Genomic DNA, 23,664 nt, shown 5'->3' with positions numbered 1-23,664 from the left:
CATCGGCAGGCAGATTCTCAACCACTGCACCACCAGGGAAGCCCCCCCTAGTTATTTTTTAATTGTGTGCTAGACATTTTACTTGTAAAATTGTTTGCAGAAATAGTTGAAACCTAAGATGTTGTTCCCCTTCAGAGAGGATTCATTCACCTTTGCTTCTGCCTGGAGCTTGTGAGCACTAGCAATACTGCATCACCCGAGGCCAGTTTTAGGGGTTTTGATTATTTGAAGGAGACCTACAGTACCTATGAGGCCTCGTGACATCAGGTTTACTGTTATTCATGGGTGTAGCCTTTGAGGGCCCTAGAGAGGCAATGGTTTCACTTGGGTCCCCTCTGTCCTGCCCTTATCAGGCTTCTAATCCTTGTGCTCTTGGCCCTGGGAGGTTGTCAAAAGCTCATCTCCACATTTCTGTTATCCACTCTGGGATCAGCAAATGCTCCCAGGGTAAAATACCAGCATCGTCCCTCTGGCTCTCCATCCTTGCTTGAATCCTAGCCTGGTAATTCTTCACTATCTTGTAGTTCTCATATGCCTTCAAGTAGATGTGTTTGTTACCGACCAGGGTCCTTGGCCTTCTGTAATCAATAGAAATTGATAAGAGGCCAGACAAGGAATTTAGGCCAGGCTTTATTGGGGCCCCTGCTGCATCAGGGGGAGAGCGAAAACAAGTAACAGGTTCCCTTGTTCTCTCGCTCGCTTGCTGAGCAGGGGCTGAGCTGGTTCCTTACATGGGGTGAGGGTAGGGGTGTGTCCAAGGGTCAGGCCCAAACTGCGGTTTGCCCACGCCTTAGGTGGTGTTGTGTGGAGGGGGTGTGCACAGTACCCTTCTTTTGCTCCTGTCTCCCTGCTTTTGCTCCTGGCTCTTCAGAAGTGGCAGTTGGGTTTTTTTGGTCTCTTTGTATCTTGTTGTCCATAAATTGCCCCAACTGCATGGGCATGCATGCAGTTATTTTTAGTTCCTTATAGTTTCTTTGTATTTTGTTGCTTGAGGAGACATTTGTCCAGGTGCAAGCATTGCAGCACTGTAGCAAAGGGTTCCAGGTCCCTTGTCTCATCCCCTGTCTCTTCCCTGCTAAGGGATTCTACACCCCTTATTCTTAAGGGGTAAGGGGCCAAAGGTCTGTCCTTCTGAAACTTCTTCTTGCTGGACAGGGGCTGTAGGCCCTAGCCTACCCTAGAGGTACAGTTGCTGACTGTTCCAAGGACCTGTAGAGACCTGGGCCATCCTCCGCTGGAATGGGCTGAATTCCTTGAGCCATTAGGAGTCTTACTTGAAACTGTTGGAGCCTAGAAGACACAAACTTAACCAAAAAGTTAAATAAACAAGGGCCAAAAAGGGGAAGGATAACAATAGCCATTAAAGGGCCTAGAAAGGGAAGGAACCAGCTTAACTTCCGGAGGACTTCTTTAACTGCTGACCAGACAGTGGAGGAGATACCACCCCTACCAAAATTATGAAGCCACTCTGCCTGGGCGTGTATTTCCAGGTGTGGTAGGAAGTATTAGTTATCACACAAAGTATCTGTCGATGGTGCCTGTCTTTTGAATGGGTATCTCAGATTTTCCACTGGTTCACAGGTGTATTGTTCTTTTGCGACCTGCGGGCTTTCTGGATGTAAAAGCTTTGGTCTGGCAAATGTACCCAACTAGCTGTCCCTTGCAGGTTGACAGCCGTGGCGGTGGTTAAAGTTACTTTATAGGGGCCCTTCCATTTTGGCAATAGTTGGCCTTTGGGGGATCCCTCTTTCCAGGCTTTAAGAAGAACTTGGTCCCCGGGGTTTATTTGTGAAGGAATTGCTCCTTCCTCTATGTTTTTAGTGGCAGCTGGCAGTGCCCTGTGGGCATAGTCCTGGATTGCCTTCTGAACTTGTCCTAGATTAATAATGTATCTCAGGGCTTCCCTGGTGGTGCAGTGGTTGAGAGTCCGCCTGCCGATGCAGGGGACACGGGTTTGTGCCCCGGTCCGGGAAGATCCCACATTCCGCGGATCCTGCGCGTCCGGAGCCTGTGCTCCACAGCGGGAGAGGCCACAACAGTGAGAGGCCCGCGTACTGCAAAAAAAAAAAATTAATAATAATAATGTATCTCAGGGCCTCGTTCACTTCCTCATCCAGTAGAATGTCAGTAGTTAGAAAAGGCCTCCCATAGGTCATTTCAAATGGGCTAAGACTCAGACCACTCCTGGGGGTTACACGGACCCCAAGGAGTGCAATAGGAAGAAGTTGGTCCAGGGTTCATGAGTTTCTTGGTAGAGCTTTGCTAAGGTTTTCTTTAAAGGATGGTTCATTTTCTCTACCTTCCCTGAAGACTGTGGGTGCTAAGAGATGTGTAGCTTGTAGTCTATCCCTAGGGTGGTTGTGAGCCCCTGTGTGATTTTGGCTATAAAAGAGGACCCATTTTCGCTTTAGAGGGACTTTGGAAGTCCAAACCAAGGAATTATTCCTTTTAATTGGGACTTATAGACTTCCATAGCCTTTTCAGATTGCGTGGGGAAGGCTTCAGCCCATCCTGTGAAAGTATCAACAAACAGCAAAAGATATTTATATCCTGATCGCGGGGGCATTTGGGTGAAATCTAACTGCCAGTCTTCCCCCGGATATGTCCCTCCGTGTTGAATTGGCCTGAGTAATGAAGGGGGGATTGGATGGGCCTGTGGGCTATTCCGGGCACATAAACCACAGGCAAGCGTTACTTGTTTTACTGTTCTTTTAAGCCCCGTCCCTGAAAAAGTCTTTTGCATCAAGTTCCACAGTGCATCCCTCCCACAGTAGGTGGCATCATGTAAGCTCTTAGTGAGTTTCCATGGTTGGGCCGCAAGGATTAGAACCTTATCCTCCTTTTTATACCAGCCTGTGCTTCCCTTCTCAGAGCCCCATTTCTCAGCATTTTCTTGTTCCTATGGGGAATACTGGGGGAGGCTAGGGAGTTCACGGGGGCTAATCACTAGGGCCATGACTTGTTCAGGTTCCTACAGTCGAGCTGCCTGTTTTGCAGTTTGATCAGCTTTGCTGTTCCCTTGGCTCACAAAGGATCCATCCCTCTGATGGCCCCTACAGTGGATTACTGCTACCTGGGTCGGGAGCTGCACTGCTTCTAAAAGATCCAAGATCAAATCTTTATGTTTTAAGGGGGAATTTCTAGCGATTAACATTCCTCTTTCTTTCCAAATGGCAGCATGAGCGTGTAGCATGTGGAACCCATATTTAGAGTCAGTAAAAATATTTAATTTCTTATCCTTCCCTAATTGCAAAGCTCTCATTAATGCAGTTAGTTCAGCCTTCTGGGCTGATGTCTGGGGTGGCAGAGCCTTGGCTTCTATGACTTCATCTAGACTAACTATGGCATACCCCACCTTCCAGGTTCCCATTTCTAGAAAACTGCTCCCATCAGTAAACTGTTCGACCTCAGAGCTGTCAGGAGGTTTATCTAGAAGATCAGGCCTGCTGGAGTAAGTTTGTTCTCTGGTCTCTATACACGGATGCAGTAAGTCTCCACTCTCGACCTCTGAACGTGCACAGTTGCTGGGTTCAGGGTTTGGCACACCTTTAAGGCAATGTCTGGGGTGTCCGTTAGGAGGGCCTGACATCTTGTTAACCTTCCTCCAGTCAGCCAGTGATGTCCTTTGACTTCCAGCACAGATTGTACCTGATGAGTGGTTAATACATCTAAGTGTTGTCCCAGGGTAAGCTTGGAAGCCTCATTAACCAACAGGGTTGTGGCTGCTACTGCCCGCAGGCAGCTTGGCCATCCCAGGGCCACTGAGTTCAATTGTTCTGAAAAGTAAACCACTGGTCTCTCTCTGATCTGGTCCCAGCTTTTGGGTCACGAGTCCTAGTGCTATCCCTGACCTCTTGTGACTGTATAGGGTAAAGGGCTTGTCCAAATTTGGAAGTCCCAGTACTGGCGCTCTGCTCAACTCAGTCTTTTTTTAAAATTTTGGCTGCACCAGCTCTTTGTTGCAGCATGTGGGATCTAGTTCGCCGACCAGGGCTCGAACCCGGGCCTCCTGCATTGGGAGAGCAGAGTCTTACCCACTGGACCACCAGGGAAGTCCCTCAACTCAGTCTTTAGAGTCTCAAAGCCCCACTGGTGGTCCCTATTTCATTGAAGGTTTTCCCTTTCTTCTCCCTTTAGAACCTCATATAGGGGTTTTGCTGTAAGGCCATAATTTGGAATCCAGATACCACAGAACCCAGCCATCCCGAGAAAGCCTCGGAGTTGCCTCTTTGTGGTTGGGGATGGTTATACACTAATTGCTGTTTTTCGATCTATGGCCAGGGGTCGTGCCCCTGGAGTCAAAACAAATCCTAAATATTGAACCCTTGTTGTGAGATCTGAGCCTTGGTTGGAGAGACTTTATATCCCCTTTTTGCCAGAAAATTTAGGACCCTAACGGTATTTTGATCTGAATCTTATTTGGTCTCACTACTTATCAGTAGATCATCAACGTATTGTAGCAGAGTTCCCTTCTCAAGGCTCAGTTCCCTCAGTTCCGTAGCTAACACATTTCCAAAAAGATGGGGCTGCCCCGAAAACCCCGCGGAAGCACTGTCCAGGTGTATTGGGTAGCCTCCAGGGAGTCAGGGTCCCTCCATTCAAAGGCAAAAAGGCATTGAGTTTGGATGTAGGGGAATACAGAAAAATGCATTTTTGAGGTCCGAAACAGAGAAATACTGAGTGCTCCCTGGCACTTGGGTGAGGAGGGTGTCAGGGTTTGTTTGGCACCAGTGGGTGAATAGGGCTGACTGCCTCATTCACTGCTCGTTAAGTCTTACACAGACCGATACTCCCCGTTAGGCTTCTGAACGGGGAGGACCGGGGGTATTGCGAGGGGATTGGCAGGTCCTAATGGGTCCGTGTTTTAGGAATTTGGTGAGCAGTGGTTGGATTCCCCTCAGGGCCTCAGGCTTTAAAGGATATTGTCTTTTCCGGGGGTATTTTTCCCCAGGCCTTAACCTTATTTTTTATTGGGGGAACACATTTTGCCCTTCCTGGCACCGAGGTATCCCAAACTGCAGGATCTCCTTGTTCTCTGATTTCTTGGGGGATGTCTTGGGGGGATATTTTGATGACCAGCAGGTGGGTCATCTGGGGCTCCTAATAGATGCATTCTCTGTTTGAATTCTCTACCTCCTTGGACTTCACCCTCTCCTAAGCTGTCCTATTAGCTCCTAACTTATTTAGCACATCTCTCCTGAGGAGGGGGACAGGGCATTCTGGCATATACAGAAAGGAGTGAGTAATAATAATGGACCCGGCTCTGCAGGCAAGGGGAGACGTAAATCGCCTTACCTTTGGCTGTCCATCAACTCCCGTCACAGTACAGTCATGGTTGGAGAGGAGAGCCGGCCAAGTCAGAAAAGAGCAGGCTGCTCCAGTGTCTACAAGAAATTCAGTTCTCCTACCTGCCACATCGAGGGTGACCCAAGGCTTCAGTGGAGTGATGAGGAAGGACTGAGTGGGATCTGGAGCCGGGCAGGCGCTTGGGCCCCATCAGTCCATGTATGGGTATCTCTCATCCGAGACATTCCTGGGGAACTGGGGCCGGTCGGGGTTGCCCCTCCAGCATCCCACAGGATGGGCGCTCAGGACATTCCCCTCCTTCCAACAAAAGGCACACTGGTTTGGGCTTCTTGGCGGTCTGTCTAGCCTTCTCGGCCCTCCAGGATCCCCTGGAGGTGGTGGGTGAATCAGAGCAGCCAAAAGCTGCGTTTTCTTTATTAGCCTCTTATCCTTCTTGGCTTCCTCTTGGCTTAAGTCTCGATTATTTTAGACCTTGAAGGCCTCCTCTACCAAGGTTGACAACGGGGTTTGGGGCCCAGCCTCAAGCTTTTGTAATTTTCTCCTGATATCAAGAGTAGCCTGGGTGATAAAATGCGTGGCCAACAGTGTCCTTCCTTTTGTGGGCTCAGGGTCTGTATCAGTGTACTTCCTGAATGCCTCTGTCACCCGGCTCAGGAAGACTGCCGGGTTTTCATCTTTTTCTTGTGTAACCTCTCAGACCTTAACAAAATTTACAGGCTTCACCATGCACTTTTTCATTCCTTCCAATACACAAGTAATATAATGTCTCATCCTAGCCTGGCCTACACGATCTTCATAGTGTGGGTCATGTTCTGGGACTGCATCCCCACCCACCTGATAAATTTGGTGGGGTAGATTGGTGGCCAGTAGGCCATCTGCATGTTCCCTGGCCTTTTTTAGTATACCCTTCTTTTCATCCAGGGTGCAACAGTGGGCCAGAATAACAATGATGTGCTGACAAGTAAGAGAATGTTCCTGTAAGTTTCCCTATGCTGGGATGTATTCCTTGAGATTGAGCATCTGTAAAGCCTACGATGTGGCTACTTGGAAGTGGCCAGCCCAATATGTAATCTGTAACAGTGTCTGGGATGCCAAGGCCTGGAGTGATGGGGGTCCTAGAGGTGCAAAAAGGAACTCCTGGAGGAATAGGAGTTGGGCACAATGGAAAATGCCACAGGGGTCAGGACCTGAGGGCCTAGAGGTGGGAGTATTCCCCCAGGGGACTTTTTTTCCTTTTTTTTTTTTTTTTTTTTTTTTGGACATAGAGTAAGGTGAGAGTCTAGGCAGCAGAAGAACCCAAAACCCTTTCCTCTATCTGTTTGGTGGCTACAGTAAAATTGGGGAGAGCCTGATGATTCCATCTGACACAGGCAACAGTGAGTTTGGACAGTGTTTCCCATGTAATTTAACATATCAAATGAACCCAGTTAGTTTAGGATTTCTCTTTGGGATGCTCCAGGGGTCCCTTGAAGCACCCCAAAGTTAGCTGGAGGTCAAAACAATTTCAATTAGAATTTGATATTTGGGAAGCCTGTCAAAAATTTCAAAAAGTTTTAAAACACCCGGTCAGACAGGATCATAGGTTGCTGTGAAACAGTACTTATTTCTTGAGCTAAGGTGGAAAAAAGCTTTCAAAAATAAATACAGATCACTTAAAGGCACAGAAACTCACACAATCTGTTATCGAAAGCAGCATTCCAGGAAAACTTTGTCCTCTTATGAGAGAGAGAAACCAAATCCAGACTTGCATCAGCCTACTCTTGATAAAATCCATTTACCTAATTAAATTTAATCCAACCTTAGAAAGTCCTGACCACATACAAAATTCTTTTTCAATTATTCCTTTTCCACAAATCTACTGCAAATTTCTGTAGCCATATTTTGCCCCTTATTCTTTTCCCATTCAGAAATAACCAGATCTAGGACAAAATCACCTTTTTCCTTTTAACAAAATACATTTTCATTCCTCATACCTTCTTTTCTGAAAACACACATCCTACTTTCCTTAAGCAACCATGAACTGTCTTTTACAGTAGCATTCCTTGATTGGAGTATCCCATAACCTCTAGAAGCTTGTATCTTCCCAAAGCACAGTTTCTTTCCTTAATGTGGTGCAAGACATGTGTCTAATAAACCCAAACATTTTTAGTTTCCCTCTCGCAAGAAGACAGTAGTAGGTAAATTTAGACCTATTTAGCAATTAATGTTCCAATATTTCATCTTATTTGAAATGGCCTGGATACTCAGTGGATTCCTATCATTCAACTTAGTTTAGTTTCAAGTTACCAAAATTTGGAGGGACTATTTAGATGGACATTTCCAAAACATAATTATTCCTATAGAGTTTACCAAAAAGCTCTTATCCCAGTTATATTTACTTAAAAGTTTAACTATATCAGGTTATTCTACTTGTTGACAGATTTTATAACAGAAACAATATGCACTTATTGACTTCCAGTAACCTTAGGTACAATATAAGTATTGATATTACACTTAATGTTAATGACTCTAAAGACAGGTCTGTATTAATTAAACCCACAGATTTAAGCTAGACAAGTTAATTTTTACATAAAGACAGAACCAGAGATCTCATAGTTTTCCCACTTGAATGTATTTTTTTAATTTTTTTAAAATTTGTATTGGAGTATAGTTGATTCACAATGCTGTGTTAGTTTCAGGTTTACAACAAAGTGAATCAGCTATACATATATTGAGAAAAGTAAACATATATTACGGAAAAACCCAACATTTTGGCCAATTCTTTTTCAGATTCTTTTCCCATATAGGTTATTACAGAATATTGAGTAGAGTTCCCTGTGCTATACAGTAGATCCTGTGGTTTATCTATTTTATATATAGTAGTGTGTATATGTTAATCCCAATCTCCTAATTTATCACTTCCCTCCACGTTTCCCCTTTGGTAACCATAAATTTGATTTCTAGATCTGTGAGTCTGTTTCTGTTTTGTAAGTAAGTTCATTTGTATCATTTTTTTTGTGGATTCCACATATAAGTGGTATCATGTGATATTTATCTTTCTCTGACTGACTTCACTCAGTATGATAATCTCTAGGTCCATCCATGTTGCTGCAAATGGCATTATTTCATTCTTTTTTATGGCTGAGTAATATTCCATCGTGTATATATGTACCACATTTTCTTCATCCATTCCTCTGTCGATGGACATTTAGGTTGCTTCCATGTCTTGGCTATTGTAATTAGTGGTGCATTGGGGTGCATGTATCTTTTTGAATTAAGGTTTTCTCCAGATATATGCCCAGGAGTGGGCTTGCTGGATCATATGGTAGTTCTATATTTAGTTTTTTAAGGAACCTCCATACTGTTCTCCATAATGGTTGTACCAATTTACATTCCCACCCCACTTGAATTTAAAAGACCTCTTTTTTTTTCTCTTCTCAATTTGCAGGGCTACAGATAGATCAGGTAGTTCCTGAGAGCCCAGGCAGAATAGTTACATTGCAGAAGCAGAGGAGAGAAATGCAAACTCCTTGAGTTCAGATAGAATAGTTACGTTGCAAAGGCAGGGGAGAAAGATGCAAGCTCCTCTCCCCGCCCGCCCCCCTCACTGCCTTTTTTTCTTTTTCTTTTCTTTTTTTTTTTTTTTTTTTTGCGGTATGTGGGCCTCTCACTGTTGTGGCCTCTCCCGTTGCGGAGCACAGGCTCCGGATGCGCATGCCCAGCGGCCATGGCTCACGGGCCCAGCCGCTCCGCGGCATATGGGATCCTCCCAGACCGGGGCACGAACCCGTATCCCCTGCATCGGCAGGCGGACTCTTAACCACTGCGCCACCAGGGAGGCCCTGCCTTTTTTTCTTTAAAATCCCAGTCAGTAGCCCAAGGCTGGAGTCTCGGGCGATGGGGGCCGTGTTTGTACTTCAAGGCTTAAGTGTTCCACTGTGCCCACAATGTCGGCGGAGACTTGCAGGAGCCATTGGACAGACAAAACTACATAAAACAAAGATACCAATGACAAAAACGTAAAGACACGAACAAGAAGTTTTCAGGATAAAGGGGACCGGAGTGCAGGTATAAGGATCAAGGGAGAGATAAAGGGAGGAGGGACAGAAAAGACTGAAAAAGAGAAAGAGACGGCAGGAACATAAAGGTGAGGATACCAGGACAATAGGACTTCCAGCCACTACACAGTACGAGGTTTGAGCCTCTATCACTCTCATAAATCTCCCTTCAGAGAGAGCCCGCTGGACCAGGATCTGCACGGTGTGAGGCGAGCCTCTCCCACCTCTGCTTGTCACCTGTCACGGTGAGCCATTGCCGGCCAGAGGGAGCATATGGTCTCCTAAGCTGAGAGGAGTGATGCTGTAGCTGCCTGACGTCCACTCGGAAGGACAGGCCAGAAGTAGGAGAGGAAAGAGAGAGGAGAGGTGGAGAGCTATCAGGAGAGGGAAAGGGACAAGGGAGAGGGGGAAAGCGTTGCCTGAATAAGGGTACTGAGGCCCCCGGGGGCCAGGTAGGCAGACTTACCAAACGCGGTGATGCTGAAACAAGACGTTCAGGCGGCCACTTGTCACCCATGGGGAAGCTGCATTCGGTGGTCCCAGAGGTGCCCAGATCCCCTCCCGGGAAGGGGACAACTGCCCCACATTGGGTGCCATAAATCTGTTACCAACTAGGGTTCTTGGCCTCCTTAATCAATAGATATTGATAAGAGGCTAGACAAGAAATTCAGGCAAGGCTTTCCCTTGCTTGCTCCCAGGGAAGGGGGTGTGGGCATGAGCTGGTTCCTTATATGGGGTGAGAGTAGGGGTGTGTCCAAGGACCAGCCTGGAGGGGTGGCTTAGGTAGTGTGCCCAGCCCTTTGGTGGTGCTGTGTGGAGGGGGCATGCATAGTACCCTGCTTTTGCTCCTGACACCCTGCTTTTGCTCTTCAGAAATGAGAGTTGGGTTCTTTTGGCCTCTTTGTATCCCGTTGCGCATAACTTGCCCCATCTGCGCATGCACGCAGTTGTTTTTAGTCCCTTGTAGTTTCTTTGTGTTCTGTTGCTCGAAGAGACATTTGCCCAGGTGCAAGCACTGCAGCAAAGGGTCCCGGGTCCCAGCCTGTCTCACGTTCAGTATTTTTGTCCAGATTTTCTAATCGTCCTCAGTGTCAGGACTGATCAGGATGACGTAGCCTGCCATCCCTGGAATTGAAAGTTCTCTGTTTCATTTTTAACTAAAGACATACTTGTTAATCAGACCTGGTGAACACGCATGGTAGCACAGTGAGTTAATATACATCCAATCTACAGCCCCCAGATCCCTACTGCTCCCTACATGGCATGAGAAGCCCAGACGGCGTATCTTGGTGTTGCAGCGTGCTGGATCCTGGGTGTTCAGGGGTCAGCTAAGGTCTTACTCCCTGCCCTCATGAAGTCTGCAGTCTGCCCTTTCCTTCCTAAAGTCTCCAACCTTTGTGAGTCAATATTCCCATTTGATGTTGTCTCTGTTCTTCTCGGCCCATCTCTTGGATTGCTACACTCATGATTTCAGCTGTCCTTCCTCTGAGTAAACCCTTTCCCAGCCTTCGCACTGCTCTCGGGGCAGTAAAGGTCAGCCTGAGCCTGTCCTTTGCTCAGCGTCATGGCCCATAAACCATTCACTCTCAACTATAGTCCAGTCTCTGAATGCATGCGTTTCGGCACATACAAGTTTGTCCTCCTAGGCTCGGCATCACCTCCACTGGGAAGCCTTCCCTGATTCTCCCAGGCTACATCAGCCTGAACTAACACTCTGCTTCACCAGGTCTGTTTCCCCAGGAGGACAAGCATTTTGAAGCCAGTGTCAATGTCTTATTCATTTCAGCGTCTCTAACACTTGGCGTTTAAGAGGTGTCAATTAATGTGGAAGGATCTCATGGGAAATCTCATGGGAACTTGGGGAAAGTGCCACGCATCCCCTAATGCGTTGTCTTTTCCACCAGTCGAATGAACCTTTTTCCCTAGGAACCTCAGTCAATTTCTACTCCTTAATGGGAGGCATGCCAGCTGCTTATCCACCTGCATCCCCCCAGACACATGGAGTTCACAGACCTTTGGGACACTGTGACAGTGGACTGCCACCTGCTGGTGAGAAGGTTTCTTGGACAGTGACAGGAAAGTTTCTAGGCCAGTGACAACTCAGGGCTACAGACGGAGGATGGGTTCTTAAGGCATTCCACAAACAATATAAACCCCTTCTCAGAATAGTATTTTCAGATGCTCAGTATAAAGCACATAGATTACAAGTGAAACCAGTCATAATGAAATAGAGGTGTCAAAATATTAGAATATATATATATACTATGTGTGATATGTTATATGTATTATATATTTGTATCTCATTAAATAACAATATCTAGTAATAGGTCCAATAACTGCTATAATTTCAAAATGATGAACGAAAATGATAACTGAAGATGTCTGTAATAGCTGTAATGTGAGATGCAGTCTCTGTGATTTCTACTGCTGACACAGTCACAAGTACTGCTAATAATATTAGAGTTTGTTGCCTGTACCCAGAAGGAAAGGAAATGCTGAATTTCAGTTAGAGGTTAGTGAAACTAAACACCAAATATTTCCCATCCAGGTACAAAGATACCCTGAATTCTACCCATGGATCCCTTGTGTGTGTTTGAGGGGGGTCCATGGACTCCAGGTTAAGAACCCCTGAATGAGGTTTTAGAGGCATGGCTGACACTTTTCTGGGGGGCTGCATTGGGTCTTTGTTGCTGTGCGCGGGCTTTCTCCAGTTGCGGTGAGCAGGGGCTACTCTTCGTTGCGGTGTGTGGGATTCTCATTGCGGTGGCTTCTCTTGTTGCGGAGCACAGGCCCTAGGTATGCGGGCTTCAGTAGTTGTGGCACACGGGCTCAGTAGTTGTGGCTCGCGGGCTCTAGAGCACAGGCTCAGAAGTTGTGGCGCACGGGCTTAGTTGCTCCGTGGCATGTGGGATCTTCCCGGACCAGGGCTCGAACCCGTGTCCCCTGCACTGGCAGACGGATTCTTAACCACTGCGCCACCAAGGAAGCCCATGGCTGACACTTTTGAACATGGCAGAGATGCTGGTGGCTAAGTGTGTGTGACTTGCTGAATGTAATGGGTGCAGTTGGCAGGAGAGGAGCTGTGGAGGAGACAGTGAAGTTCAAACTTTGAAGCCATAGGCACTTTATCAGCACTTACCAGTGCTCTGAGCTTTCGCCTGACTCTCCCCCTTACCCAGCATGTTTCCTCGTCTATAAAACGAGAATGACAATGTCTTCCTCGTGGGTTGTTGAAAGGATTCAATAAGTTAACATGTAAAAACTCCTGGGGTCAAATGTTCTGTTAAATGAGAATGATATAAATGTCTGTAGAGAAAACACACATGCAGCCAAGCGTCACTTCTTTCAGAACAGAAACCCCAACGTCTGACCTGCTGTACAACCTGGGGGGCACCAGTGTAGTCAGAAGATAGGAAACCCTTTCTTGTTTAAGTCTGCCCTGCTTTTCCCACCCGAATCCAACAGAACAAACCCAAATGCAGAGAGTTTCTCACCTTGTTATTTTATTAGAAGCATATTTACATTCTCGCAGTTAACTTTGCAGAGCACATTTTACAAACGTTTTTTATATAAAGTTTGGAAACTACATAAAAATAACTTCTATTCTTCATAAAGAGGAAAATATAAGTTAGTTCTATTTACTCTGCTAAAAATTGACTGTAAATGAGAAACAGTTCCGTCTGTCCGTTCCAGAGAAAACATTAGCACAGAACACAAAGAATACTGCATGGGCCTTCTCAATGTTGGGCATTGCACGCTGGCTCAATTGTGAGACTGGGAGACCCAACCAGACCCCATCCAGAAAGGACAGGGGAGGTGTTAAGGCTAGGGCAGCACTGAGCAGGAAGCAGCAGCTCCTTGAATGAGATTCCAATGTGAACGACAAACCAAAGAAGGAAATGATCAAAGACTTTCACCTACACCATGAAACTGGCATTTCACCTAATACTCATTCTCACACCCCAGGCTACAAAAGGCAGTATGGTAAATAAAGCACAAGTCAGCCCTGCACTGGCCATCACCTGACCATTCGCCAATGCTGGCCTCGCCTGGTGGAACTGGGTCTGTGTTCTGTAGTTACACTGTTCGTTCACGTTTTCCCAGCACCTGTGCACCAAAGAGACTCAAAGGGGATCATTGTTTCACTTGTTTCATTTGTGTGAGACCGAAAATTGTCCCTTCTGGGTCAAATACTGAAGCAGGCAAGCTGAGTGCTCACTAACCAAAGAGGACCAGTGCCTTCCCATGGCCCCCAGTGCATCTTTACTGCATATGTAAGTCTTTGGAACCCCAAGTCCCTTTTCCTATTGAATGGTTACCCTACTTTCCCAAGATCCATTTACAACCAGTGCCCAGAAAACTCCAGGGAATTGCTTTAGAAAGACAAAGCACTGAACCCTTACCTATAGGGGTGAAGAAAGAGGAAGTGCTCCCAGGGTGTGTCAACCACCCCATCACCACTAAAATAGTACCCAGACTCAGTACACCCATTTGATTCCTCAAAATCACCTTCAGTTTTCTGCTTTGTTTTTTTAAAGCAGGTATTTTCCTAAGGAAGCCATCTATTTATATTTTTTTCAAGTTAGACATAAAGGTGAAAAAAAGTTTTCTTTGTAAATAAACCGAACGCTGAGTTGAGCTTTTGCTTTTATTGGGTTATCTACGCTCTGCAGCCTGTGGGGATCAGAATCTGTGGGAGGCCAGCTGAGTCATCCAAAGGCCCAGCATTCCATCTGAGATACAGAAGCTTTGCTTTTGCCAGGTTCCTGGGGGCAGGAAGCACTGCATTTCTCCCTGATGCTTTTTCTCCCTGAACAGAAGTTCCAGTGACTGCCTGAGGCGTAAGGCCGGACTCTGAACTGGGAGGGACACAGAGCAGAGGGCAGCAGCCTTCCCATATCACCTGCAGACAGGATGGGCAAGTACGAGACAGAATGACTGGGGTGGGAAAGGCTTGTGGGGCGAGGGATTTATCCCTGAACACGGGATCCCGCGCAGGCCCAAAAGGCATCGCAAGCTGGCGGTTCAGCCTGTGCCTCTGGTGCCAACCCCCAGCACGCCCATACCAATGGCTCCCCTCACGTGTTCAGTGGCACAGGCCCAGGCAGCCAATGTGTTCCAATCCACCTGGCACAAGAGGCCCAGGGGGCCAAGGGGTGTGTGTGTGTGTAGGCGTGTGTGTGCAGGAAGGGGGCGTACAAGACGGCACGGAGCACTCGAGGTCAGGGTGAAGCGTTCAGCCTCCCCCATCCCACCGCTGTAGATGCTGCCTCAAGAAGAAAGCAGATTGGGGGGAACTGGAGGAAGGAGGGCACCCCCTGAGCAGCTGGCTGCAGACTAGGCTCCACTGGGGACCAAAATGGCTGTTAGAAGCCGTGGTTCTTGGTCCGACACTGCAGGGAATGGCTGAAAAGCCACCGACAGTTACAACAGGACACGCCCACGGTGACTTCAGCAGTAGCACTTTGTGCCCACTGACAGCAAAGCTGGTGTTTTGGCAAACAGGAGGGGCCTCGAGGCCACAGAACACCTATTCTTCCTGGTCCCTGGCCCCCCAACAGCCCAAGTCGCTGACAGCTCAAAGGAACCTGGGGCTCAAATGGAATGCACGTTAGGATCAGGCAGCACGTCATAAAACCTCGCCCTCCACGACGAGCGAGAAGTCAGAAACGCCGGGTGGGTCTGTCAGGCACAGCTGGGGTGGCACAAGGCAAGGGGCTGCTGGATTCGAGCCGGCATGGAAGCAAGAGGGAAGGGGCTCCTGAGTTACTTGTTTACAGAGAATGGGAGGGCCCCGAGGCCCACCGGCCTGCCAGCCACAGCCCCGGGCGGCTGTTACGAAGCATCCGCAGAGCTGTAGGGGAAGAACCTGGTGGCCTTGTTGGGGGTGGTGGGGCTCAGGCACTCTGCCTCCTCGTTCATTTTGAAGAACATCTCCTGCTCTCGCTTCTTCTGGTTCAGCTCTTCTTCCAGAGCCTAGGACAGAGGGCAGACGGAGCTCGTTTGGAACCCTAGGACACAAGTCTTCCCCAACCACAGGACCCCCACCGAAGTGGCCTTCTCTGGAAATTCCCCTCCCAGGCCTCAGTGCTCGGGTAACTTGGTCTTCCCTCACTCCTGTCCCAGCGCCCATCACCCAGAAGGTAGGTACCACCTCCTCCTTCCTCGTGCCACAGCCACGCAGGAGTTTCCTATGGACCAAGGGCTCTGCTTTGGGGAAATGCAGATGCAAATCAGCTGGCAGGACAACAACCAAAAGAATGGAGAAAGGGCTTCCCTGGTGGCGCAGTGGTTGAGAGTCCGCCTGCCGATGCAGGGGGCGCGGGTTCGTGCCCCACTCCGGGAAGATCCCACATGCCGTGGAGCGGCTGGGCCCGTGAGCCATGGCTGCTGAGCCTGCGCGTCCGGAGCCTGTGCTCCGCAACGGGAGAGGCCACAACAGTGAGAGGCCCGCGTACCGAAAAAAAAAAAAAAAAAAAGAATGGAGAAAAACCTGAGCTAGAAAATGAAGCAAGAGTTTTAACAGCAGTGGAAACAGAGATGGCCGAGTTACATGGTGTTCCTAACCAGGGCACCGTCCTGCAAAATCAGGGGACTTCTTTTCAAAATATACCTGCAGAGAAATACAGCTACACGTGGAACAACTCCTACAGAGCACCTGCTGAACGCTGGCAGAGGACTCCGGACCTCCAAAAAGGCAGGAAACTCCCCACGTGCCTGGGTGGGGCAAAGCGGAGAGATTCCCGCACAGAGGAGCGGTGCCGAGCGGCACTCGCCAGCCCGAGAGGCTTGTCTGCTCCCCCGCCGGGGCGGGCGGCGCTGGAGCTGAGGCTCGGGCTTCGGTCGGAGCGCAGGGAGAGGACTGGGGCTGGCGGCGAGAACTCAGCCTGAAGCGGGCTAATGTGCCACAGCTAGCCGGGAGGGAGTCCGGGAAAACCCTGGAGCTGCCGAAGAGGCAGGAGACTTTTTCTTCCCTCTTGGTTTCCTGGTGCGCGAGGAGAGGGGATTAAGAGCGCCGCGTAAAGGAGCTCCAGAGACGGGTGCGAGTCGCGGCTGAAAGCGCGGAGCCCAGGGAGGGGCGTGGGACGCTGGGGCTGCTGCTGCCGCCGCCAAGAAGCCTGTGTGCGAGCGCAGGTCACTGTCCACACCGCCCTTCCGGGAGCCTGTGCAGCCTGCCACTGCCGGGGTCCCGGGATCCAGGGGCGGCTTCCCTGGGAGAACGCACGGCACGCCTCGGGCTGGTGCAACGTCACGCCGACCTCTGCCGCTGCAGGCTCGCCCCGCACTCCGTGCCCCTCCCTCCCGCCCGGCCTGAGTGAGCCAGAGTCCCCGAAGAGGCTGCTCCTTTAACCCTGTCCTGTCTGAGCGAAGAACAGACGCCCTCCGGCGACCTACACGCAGAGGCGGGGCCAAATCCAAAGCTGAGACCCAGGAGCTGTGAGAACAAAGAAGAGAAAGGGAGACCTCTCCCAGCAGCCTCAGAAGCAGCGGATTAAAGCTCCACAATCAACTTCATGTACCCTGCATCTGTGGAATACATGAATAGACAACAGATCATCCCAAGTTGAGGAGCCAGGAGTCAGTGCTGTGCCTCTGAGGTGGGAGAGCGAACTTCAGGACGCTGGTCCACAGGAGACCTCCCAGCTCCACATAATATCAAACGGCGAAAATCTTCCAGAGATCTCCATCTCAACACCGGCACCCAGCTTCACTCAACGACCGGCAGGCTACAGTGCTGGACACCCTATGCCAGACAACTGGCGAGACAGGAACACAACGCCACCCATTAGCAGAGAGGCTGCCTCAAATCATGAAGGGTCCGCAAACACCCCAGAACACACCATCAGACGTGGACCTGCCCACCAGAGGGACAGGATCCAGCCTCATCCACCAGAACACAGGCAGTAGTCCCCTCCACCAGGAAGCCTACACAGCCCACTGAACCAACCTTAGCCACTGGGGACAGACACTAAAAACAACGGGAGCTACGAACCTGCAGCCTGCAAAAAGGAGACCCCAAACACAGTAACATAAGCAAAATGAGAAGACAGAGAAACACACAGCAGGAGAAGGAGCAAGATAAAAACCCACCAGACCTAACAAATGAAGAGGTAATAGGCAGTCTATCTGAAAAAGAATTCAGAATAATGATGGTAAAGATGATCCAAAATCTTGGAAATAGAATAGACAAAATGCAAGAAACAGTTAACAAGGACCTAGAAGAACTAAAGACGAATCAAGCATCGATTAAAAACACAATAAATGAAATAAAAAATACTCTAGATGGGATCAGTGGCAGAATAGCTGAGGCGGAGGAACGGATGGGTGGGGTGGAGGATGGAATGGTGGAAATGACTGCTGCACAGCAGGATAGGGAAAGGAGAATGGGGGGAACGGGGGACAGTCTCGGAGACCTCTGGGACAACATTAAACGCACCAACATTCGAATTGTGGGGGTTCCGGAAGAGGAAGAGAGGAAGAGGGGGACTGAGAAAATATTTGAGGAGATTATGGTTGAAGGCTTCCCTAATGTGGGAAGGGAGGTGGTTAGTCAAGTCCAGGAGGCACAGAGAGTCCCATACAGAATGAGTCCAAGGAGAAATGCACCAGGACGCATGTTAATCAAACTGTCAAAAATTAAACACAAAGAAATCATATTAAAAGCAGCAAGGCAAAAACAACAAATAACACACAAGGGAATCCCCATCAGGATAACAGCTGATCTCTCAGCAGAAACTCTACAAGCCAGAAGGGAGTGGCAGGACATACTTAAAGTGATGGAGAAAAACCTGCAACCAAGATTACTGTACCCAGCAAGGATCTCATTCAGATTTGATGGAGAAATTAAAACCTTTGCAGACAAGCAAAAGCTGAGAGAGTTCAGCACCACCAAACCAGCTTTACAACAAATGCTAAAGGAACTTCTCTAGGCAAGAAACACAACAGAAGGAAAAGAACTACAATAACGAACCCAAAACAATTAAGAAAATGGGAATAGGAACATACATATCAATAATTACCTTAAATGTAAATGGACTAAATGCTCCCACCAAAAGACACAGACTGGCTGAATGGATACAAAAACAAGACCCATATATATGCTGTCTACAAGAGACCCACTTCAGACCTAGAGACACATACAGACTGAAAGTAAGGGGATGGAAAAAGATATTCCATGCAAATGGAAACCAAAAGAAAGCTGGAGTAGCAATTCTCATATCAGACAAAATAGACTTTAAAATAAAGACTACTAGAAGAGACAAAGAAGGACACTACATAATGATCAAGGGATCAATCCAAGAAGAAGATATAACAATTGTAAATATTTATGCACCAAACATAGGAGCACCTCAATACATAAGGGAAATATTAACAGCCATAAAAGGAGAAATCGACAGTAACACAATCATAGTAGGGGACTTTAACACCCCACTTTCACCAATGGACAGGTCATCCAAAATGAAAATAAATAAGGAAACACAAGCTTTAAATGATACATTAAACAAGATGGACTTAATTGATATTTATAGGACATTCCATCCAAAAACAACAGAATACACATTTTTCTCAAGTGCTCATGGAACATTCTCCAGGATAGATCATATCTTGGGTCACAAATCAAGCCTTGGTAAATTTAAGAAAATTGAAATTGTATCAAGTATCTTTTCCGACCACAATGCTGTGAGACTAGATATCAATTACAGGAAAAGAGCTGTAAAACATACAAACACATGGAGGCTAAACAATACACTACTTAATAACGAAGTGATCACTGAAGAAATCAAAGAGGAAATTAAAAAATACCTAGAAACAAATGACAATGGAGACACGACGACCCAAAACCTATGGGATGCAGCAAAAGCAGTTCTAAGAGGGAAGTTTATGGCAATACAATCCCACCTTAAGAAACAGGAAATATCTCGAATAAACAACCTAACCCTGCACCTAAAGCAATTAGAGAGAGAAGAACAAAAAAACCCCAAAGTTAGCAGAAGGAAAGAAATCATAAAGATCAGATCAGAAATAAATGAAAAAGAAATGAAGGAAATGATAGCAAAGATCAATAAAACTAAAAGCTGGTTCTCTGAGAAGATAAACAAAATTGATAAACCATTAGGCAGACTCATCAAGAAAAAAAGGGAGAAGACTCAAATCAATAGAATTAGAAATGAAAAAGGAGAAGTAACAACTGACACTGCAGAAATACAAAAGATCATGAGAGATTACTACAAGCAACTCTATGCCAATAAAATGGACAACCTGGAAGAAATGGACAAATTCTTAGAAATGCACAACCTGCCAAGACTGAATCAGGAAGAAATAGAAAATATGAATAGACCAATCACAAGCACTGAAATTGAAACTGTGATTAAAAATCTTCCAACAAACAAAAGCCCAGGACCAGATGGCTTCACAGGCGAATTCTATCAAGCATTTAGAGAAGAGCTAACACCTATCCTTCTCAAACTCTTCCAAAATATAGCAGAGGGAGGAACACTCCCAAACTCATTCTACGAGGCCACCATCACCTTGATACCAAAACCAGACAAGGATGTCACAAAGAAAGAAAACTACAGGCCAATATCACTGATGAACATAGATGCAAAAATCCTCAACAAAATACTAGGAAACAGAATCCAACAGCACATTAAAAGGATCATACACCATGATCAAGTGGGGTTCATCCCAGGAATGCAAGGATTCTTCAATATACGCAAATCAATCAATGTGATACACCATATTAACAAACTGAAGGAGAAAAACCATATGATCATCTCAATAGATGCAGAGAAAGCTTTTGACAAAATTCAACACCCATTTATGATAAAAACCCTGCAGAAAGTAGGCATAGAGGGAACTTTCCTCAACATAATAAAGGCCATATATGACAAACCCACAGCCAGCATCGTCCTCAATGGTGAAAAACTGAAACCATTTCCACTACGATCAGGAACAAGACAAGGTTGCCCACTCTCACCACTCTTATTCAACATAGTTTTGGAAGTTTTAGCCACAGCAATCAGAGAAGAAAAGGAAATAAAAGGAATCCAAATGGGAAAAGAAGAAGTAAAGCTGTCACTGTTTGCAGATGACATGATACTATACATAGAGAATCCTAAAGATGCTACCAGAAAACTACTAGAGCTAATCAATGAATTTGGTAAAGTTGCAGGATACAAAATTAATGCACAGAAATCTCTGGCATTCCTATATACTAATGATGAAAAATCTGAAAGTGAAATCAAGGAAACACTCCCATTTACCATTGCAACAAAAAGAATAAAATATCTAGGAATAAACCTACCTAAGGAGACAAAAGACCTGTATGCAGAAAATTATAAGACACTGATGAAAGAAATTAAAGATGATACAAATAGATGGAGAGATGTACCATGTTCTTGGATTGGAAGAATCAACATTGTGAAAATGACTCTACTACCCAAAGCAATCTACAGATTCAATGCAATCCCTATCAAACTACCAATGGCATTTTTCACAGAACTAGAACAAAAAATTTCACAATTTGTATGGAAACACAAAAGACCCCGAATGGCCAAAGCAATCTTGAGAACGAAAAACGGAGCTGGAGGAATCAGGCTCCCTGACTTCAGACTATACTACAAAGCTACAGTAATCAAGACAGTATGGTACTGGCACAAAAACAGAAAGATAGATCAATGGAACAGGATAGAAAGCCCAGAGATAAACCCACGGACATATGGTCACCTTATCTTTGATAAAGGAGGCAGGAATGTACAGTGGAGAAAGGACAGTCTCTTCAATAAGTGGTGCTGGGAAAACTGGACAGGGACATGTAAAAGTATGAGATTAGATCACTCCCTAACACCATACACAAAAATAAGCTCAAAATGGATTAAAGACCTAAATGTAAGGCCAGACACTATCAAACTCCTAGAGGAAAACATAGGCAGAACACTCTATGACATAAATCACAGCAAGATCCTTTTTGACCCACCTCCTAGAGAAATGGAAATAAAGACAAAAATAAACACATGGGACCTAATGAAACTTAAAAGCTTTTGCACAGCAAAGGAAACCATAAACAAGACCAAAAGACAACCCTCAGAATGGGAGAAAATATTTGCAAATGAAGCAACTGACAAAGGATTAATCTCCAAAATTTATAAGCAGCTCATGCAGCTCAATAGCAAAAAAACAAACAACCCAATCCAAAAATGGGCAGAAGACCTAAATAGACATTTTTCCACAGAAGATATACAGACAGCCAACAAACACATGAAAGGATGCTCAACATCTTTACTCATTAGAGAAATGCAAATCAAAACTACAATGAGATATCATCTCACACCAGTCAGAATGGCCATCATCAAAAAATCTAGAAACAATAAATGCTGGAGAGGGTGTGGAAAAAAGGGAACACTCTTGCACTGCTGGTGGGAATGTGAATTGGTACAGCCACTATGGAGAACAGTATGGAGGTTCCTTAAAAAACTACAAATAGAACTACCATATGACCCAGCAATCCCACTACTGGGCATATACCCTGAGAAAACCATAATTCAAAAAGAGACATGTACCAAAATGTTCATAGCAGCCCTATTTACAATAGCCCAGAGATGGAAACAACCTACGTGTCCATCATCGGATGAATGGGTAAAGAAGATGTGGCACATATATACAATGGAATATTACTCAGCCATAAAAAGAAATGAAATTGAGCTATTTGTAATGAGGTGGATGGACCTAGAGTCTGTCATACAGAGTGAAGTAAGTCAGAAAGAGAAAGACAAATACTGTATGCTGACACATATATATGGAATTTAAGAAAAAAATGTCATCAAGAACATAGGGGTAAGACAGGAATAAAGACACAGACCTACTAGAGCATGGACTTGAGGATATGGGGAGGGGGAAGGGTAAGCTGTGACAAAGTGAAAGAGCGGCATGGACATATATACACTACCAAATGTAAGGTAGATAGCTAGTGGGAAGCAGCCGCATAGCACAGGGAGATCAGCTCAGTTCTTTGTGACCGCCTGGAGGGGTGGGATAGGGAGGGTGGGAGGGAGACGCAAAAGGGAGGGGATATGGGAACATATGTATATGTATAACTGATTAAATTTGTAAAATGAAAAATAAATAAATAAATAAATAAAATAGAATTTGATAAGAAAAAAAATAAATAAATAAACACATGGGACCTAATGAAACTTCAAAGCTTTTGCACAGCAAAGGAAACCATAAACAAGACCAAAAGACAACCCTCAGAATGGGAGAAAATATTTGCAAATGAAGCAACTGACAAAGGATTAATCTCCAAAATTTATAAGCAGCTCATGCAGCTCAATAGCAAAAAAACAAACAACCCAATCCAAAAATGGGCAGAAGACCTAAATAGACATTTCTCCACAAAAGATATACAGACAGCCAACAAACACATGAAAGGATGCTCAACATCTTTACTTATTAGAGAAATGCAAATCAAAACTACAATGAGATATCATCTCACACCAGTCAGAATGGCCATCATCAAAAAATCTAAAAACAATAAATGCTGGAGAGGGTGTGGAAAAAAGGGAACACTCTTGCACTGCTGGTGGGAATGTGAATTGGTACAGCCACTATGGAGAACGGTATGGAGGTTCCTTAAAAAACTACAAATAGAACTACCATATGACCCAGCAATCCCACTACTGGGCATATACCCTGAGAAAACCATAATTCAAAAAGAGACATGTACCAAAATGTTCACAGCAGCCCTATTTACAATAGCCCGGAGATGGAAACAACCTAAGTGTCCATCATCGGATGAATGGATAAAGAAGATGTGGCACATATATACAATGGAATATTACTCAGCCATAAAAAGAAATGAAATTGAGCTATTTGTAATGAGGTGGATGGACGTAGAGTCTGTCATACAGAGTGAAGTAAGTCAGAAAGAGAAAGACAAATACTGTATGCTGACACATATATATGGAATTTAAGAAAAAAATGTCATGAAGAACATAGGGGTAAGACAGGAATAAAGACACAGACCTACTAGAGCATGGACTTGAGGATATGGGGAGGGGGAAGGGTAAGCTGTGACAAAGTGAAAGAGCGGCATGGACATATATACACTACCAAACGTAAGGTAGATAGCTAGTGGGAAGCAGCCGCATAGCACAGGGAGATCAGCTCAGTTCTTTGTGACCGCCTGGAGGGGTGGGATAGGGAGGGTGGGAGGGAGACGCAAAAGGGAGGGGATATGGGAACATATGTATATGTATAACTGATTAAATTTGTAAAATAAAAAAAAAAAAAAAAAAGAAAAAAATATATATATATACCTGCA

At 45.9% G+C, this 23,664-nt stretch overlaps 1 protein-coding gene and 1 long non-coding RNA gene across 2 annotated transcripts in view; one reads left to right on the top strand and one right to left on the bottom strand.

The window, feature by feature from the left end:
• The window catches only part of LOC132487185 (uncharacterized), a 60,676-nt gene that overhangs the window by 32,756 nt on the left and 4,256 nt on the right, over window positions 1-23,664 (top strand). The window contains exon 2 of the long non-coding RNA XR_009531519.1: window positions 14,163-14,266. This is a non-coding gene — a long non-coding RNA (uncharacterized LOC132487185). The remainder of the gene's footprint in view (window positions 1-14,162; window positions 14,267-23,664) is intronic.
• The window catches only part of STK10 (serine/threonine kinase 10), a 131,883-nt gene continuing 121,081 nt past the window's right edge, over window positions 12,863-23,664 (bottom strand). The window contains exon 19 of the mRNA XM_060094947.1: window positions 12,863-15,320. Within this exon, the coding sequence (XP_059950930.1) occupies window positions 15,180-15,320 (141 nt within the window). The 3' untranslated portion in view covers window positions 12,863-15,179. The remainder of the gene's footprint in view (window positions 15,321-23,664) is intronic.

The sequence above is a fragment of the Mesoplodon densirostris genome, chromosome 3 (assembly GCF_025265405.1).
Source record: "Mesoplodon densirostris isolate mMesDen1 chromosome 3, mMesDen1 primary haplotype, whole genome shotgun sequence".
NCBI classification, from domain to species: domain Eukaryota; kingdom Metazoa; phylum Chordata; class Mammalia; order Artiodactyla; family Ziphiidae; genus Mesoplodon; species Mesoplodon densirostris.
The sequence above is the reverse complement of the archived record's forward strand: the minus strand, read 5'-3'. Positions and strand labels throughout refer to the sequence as shown.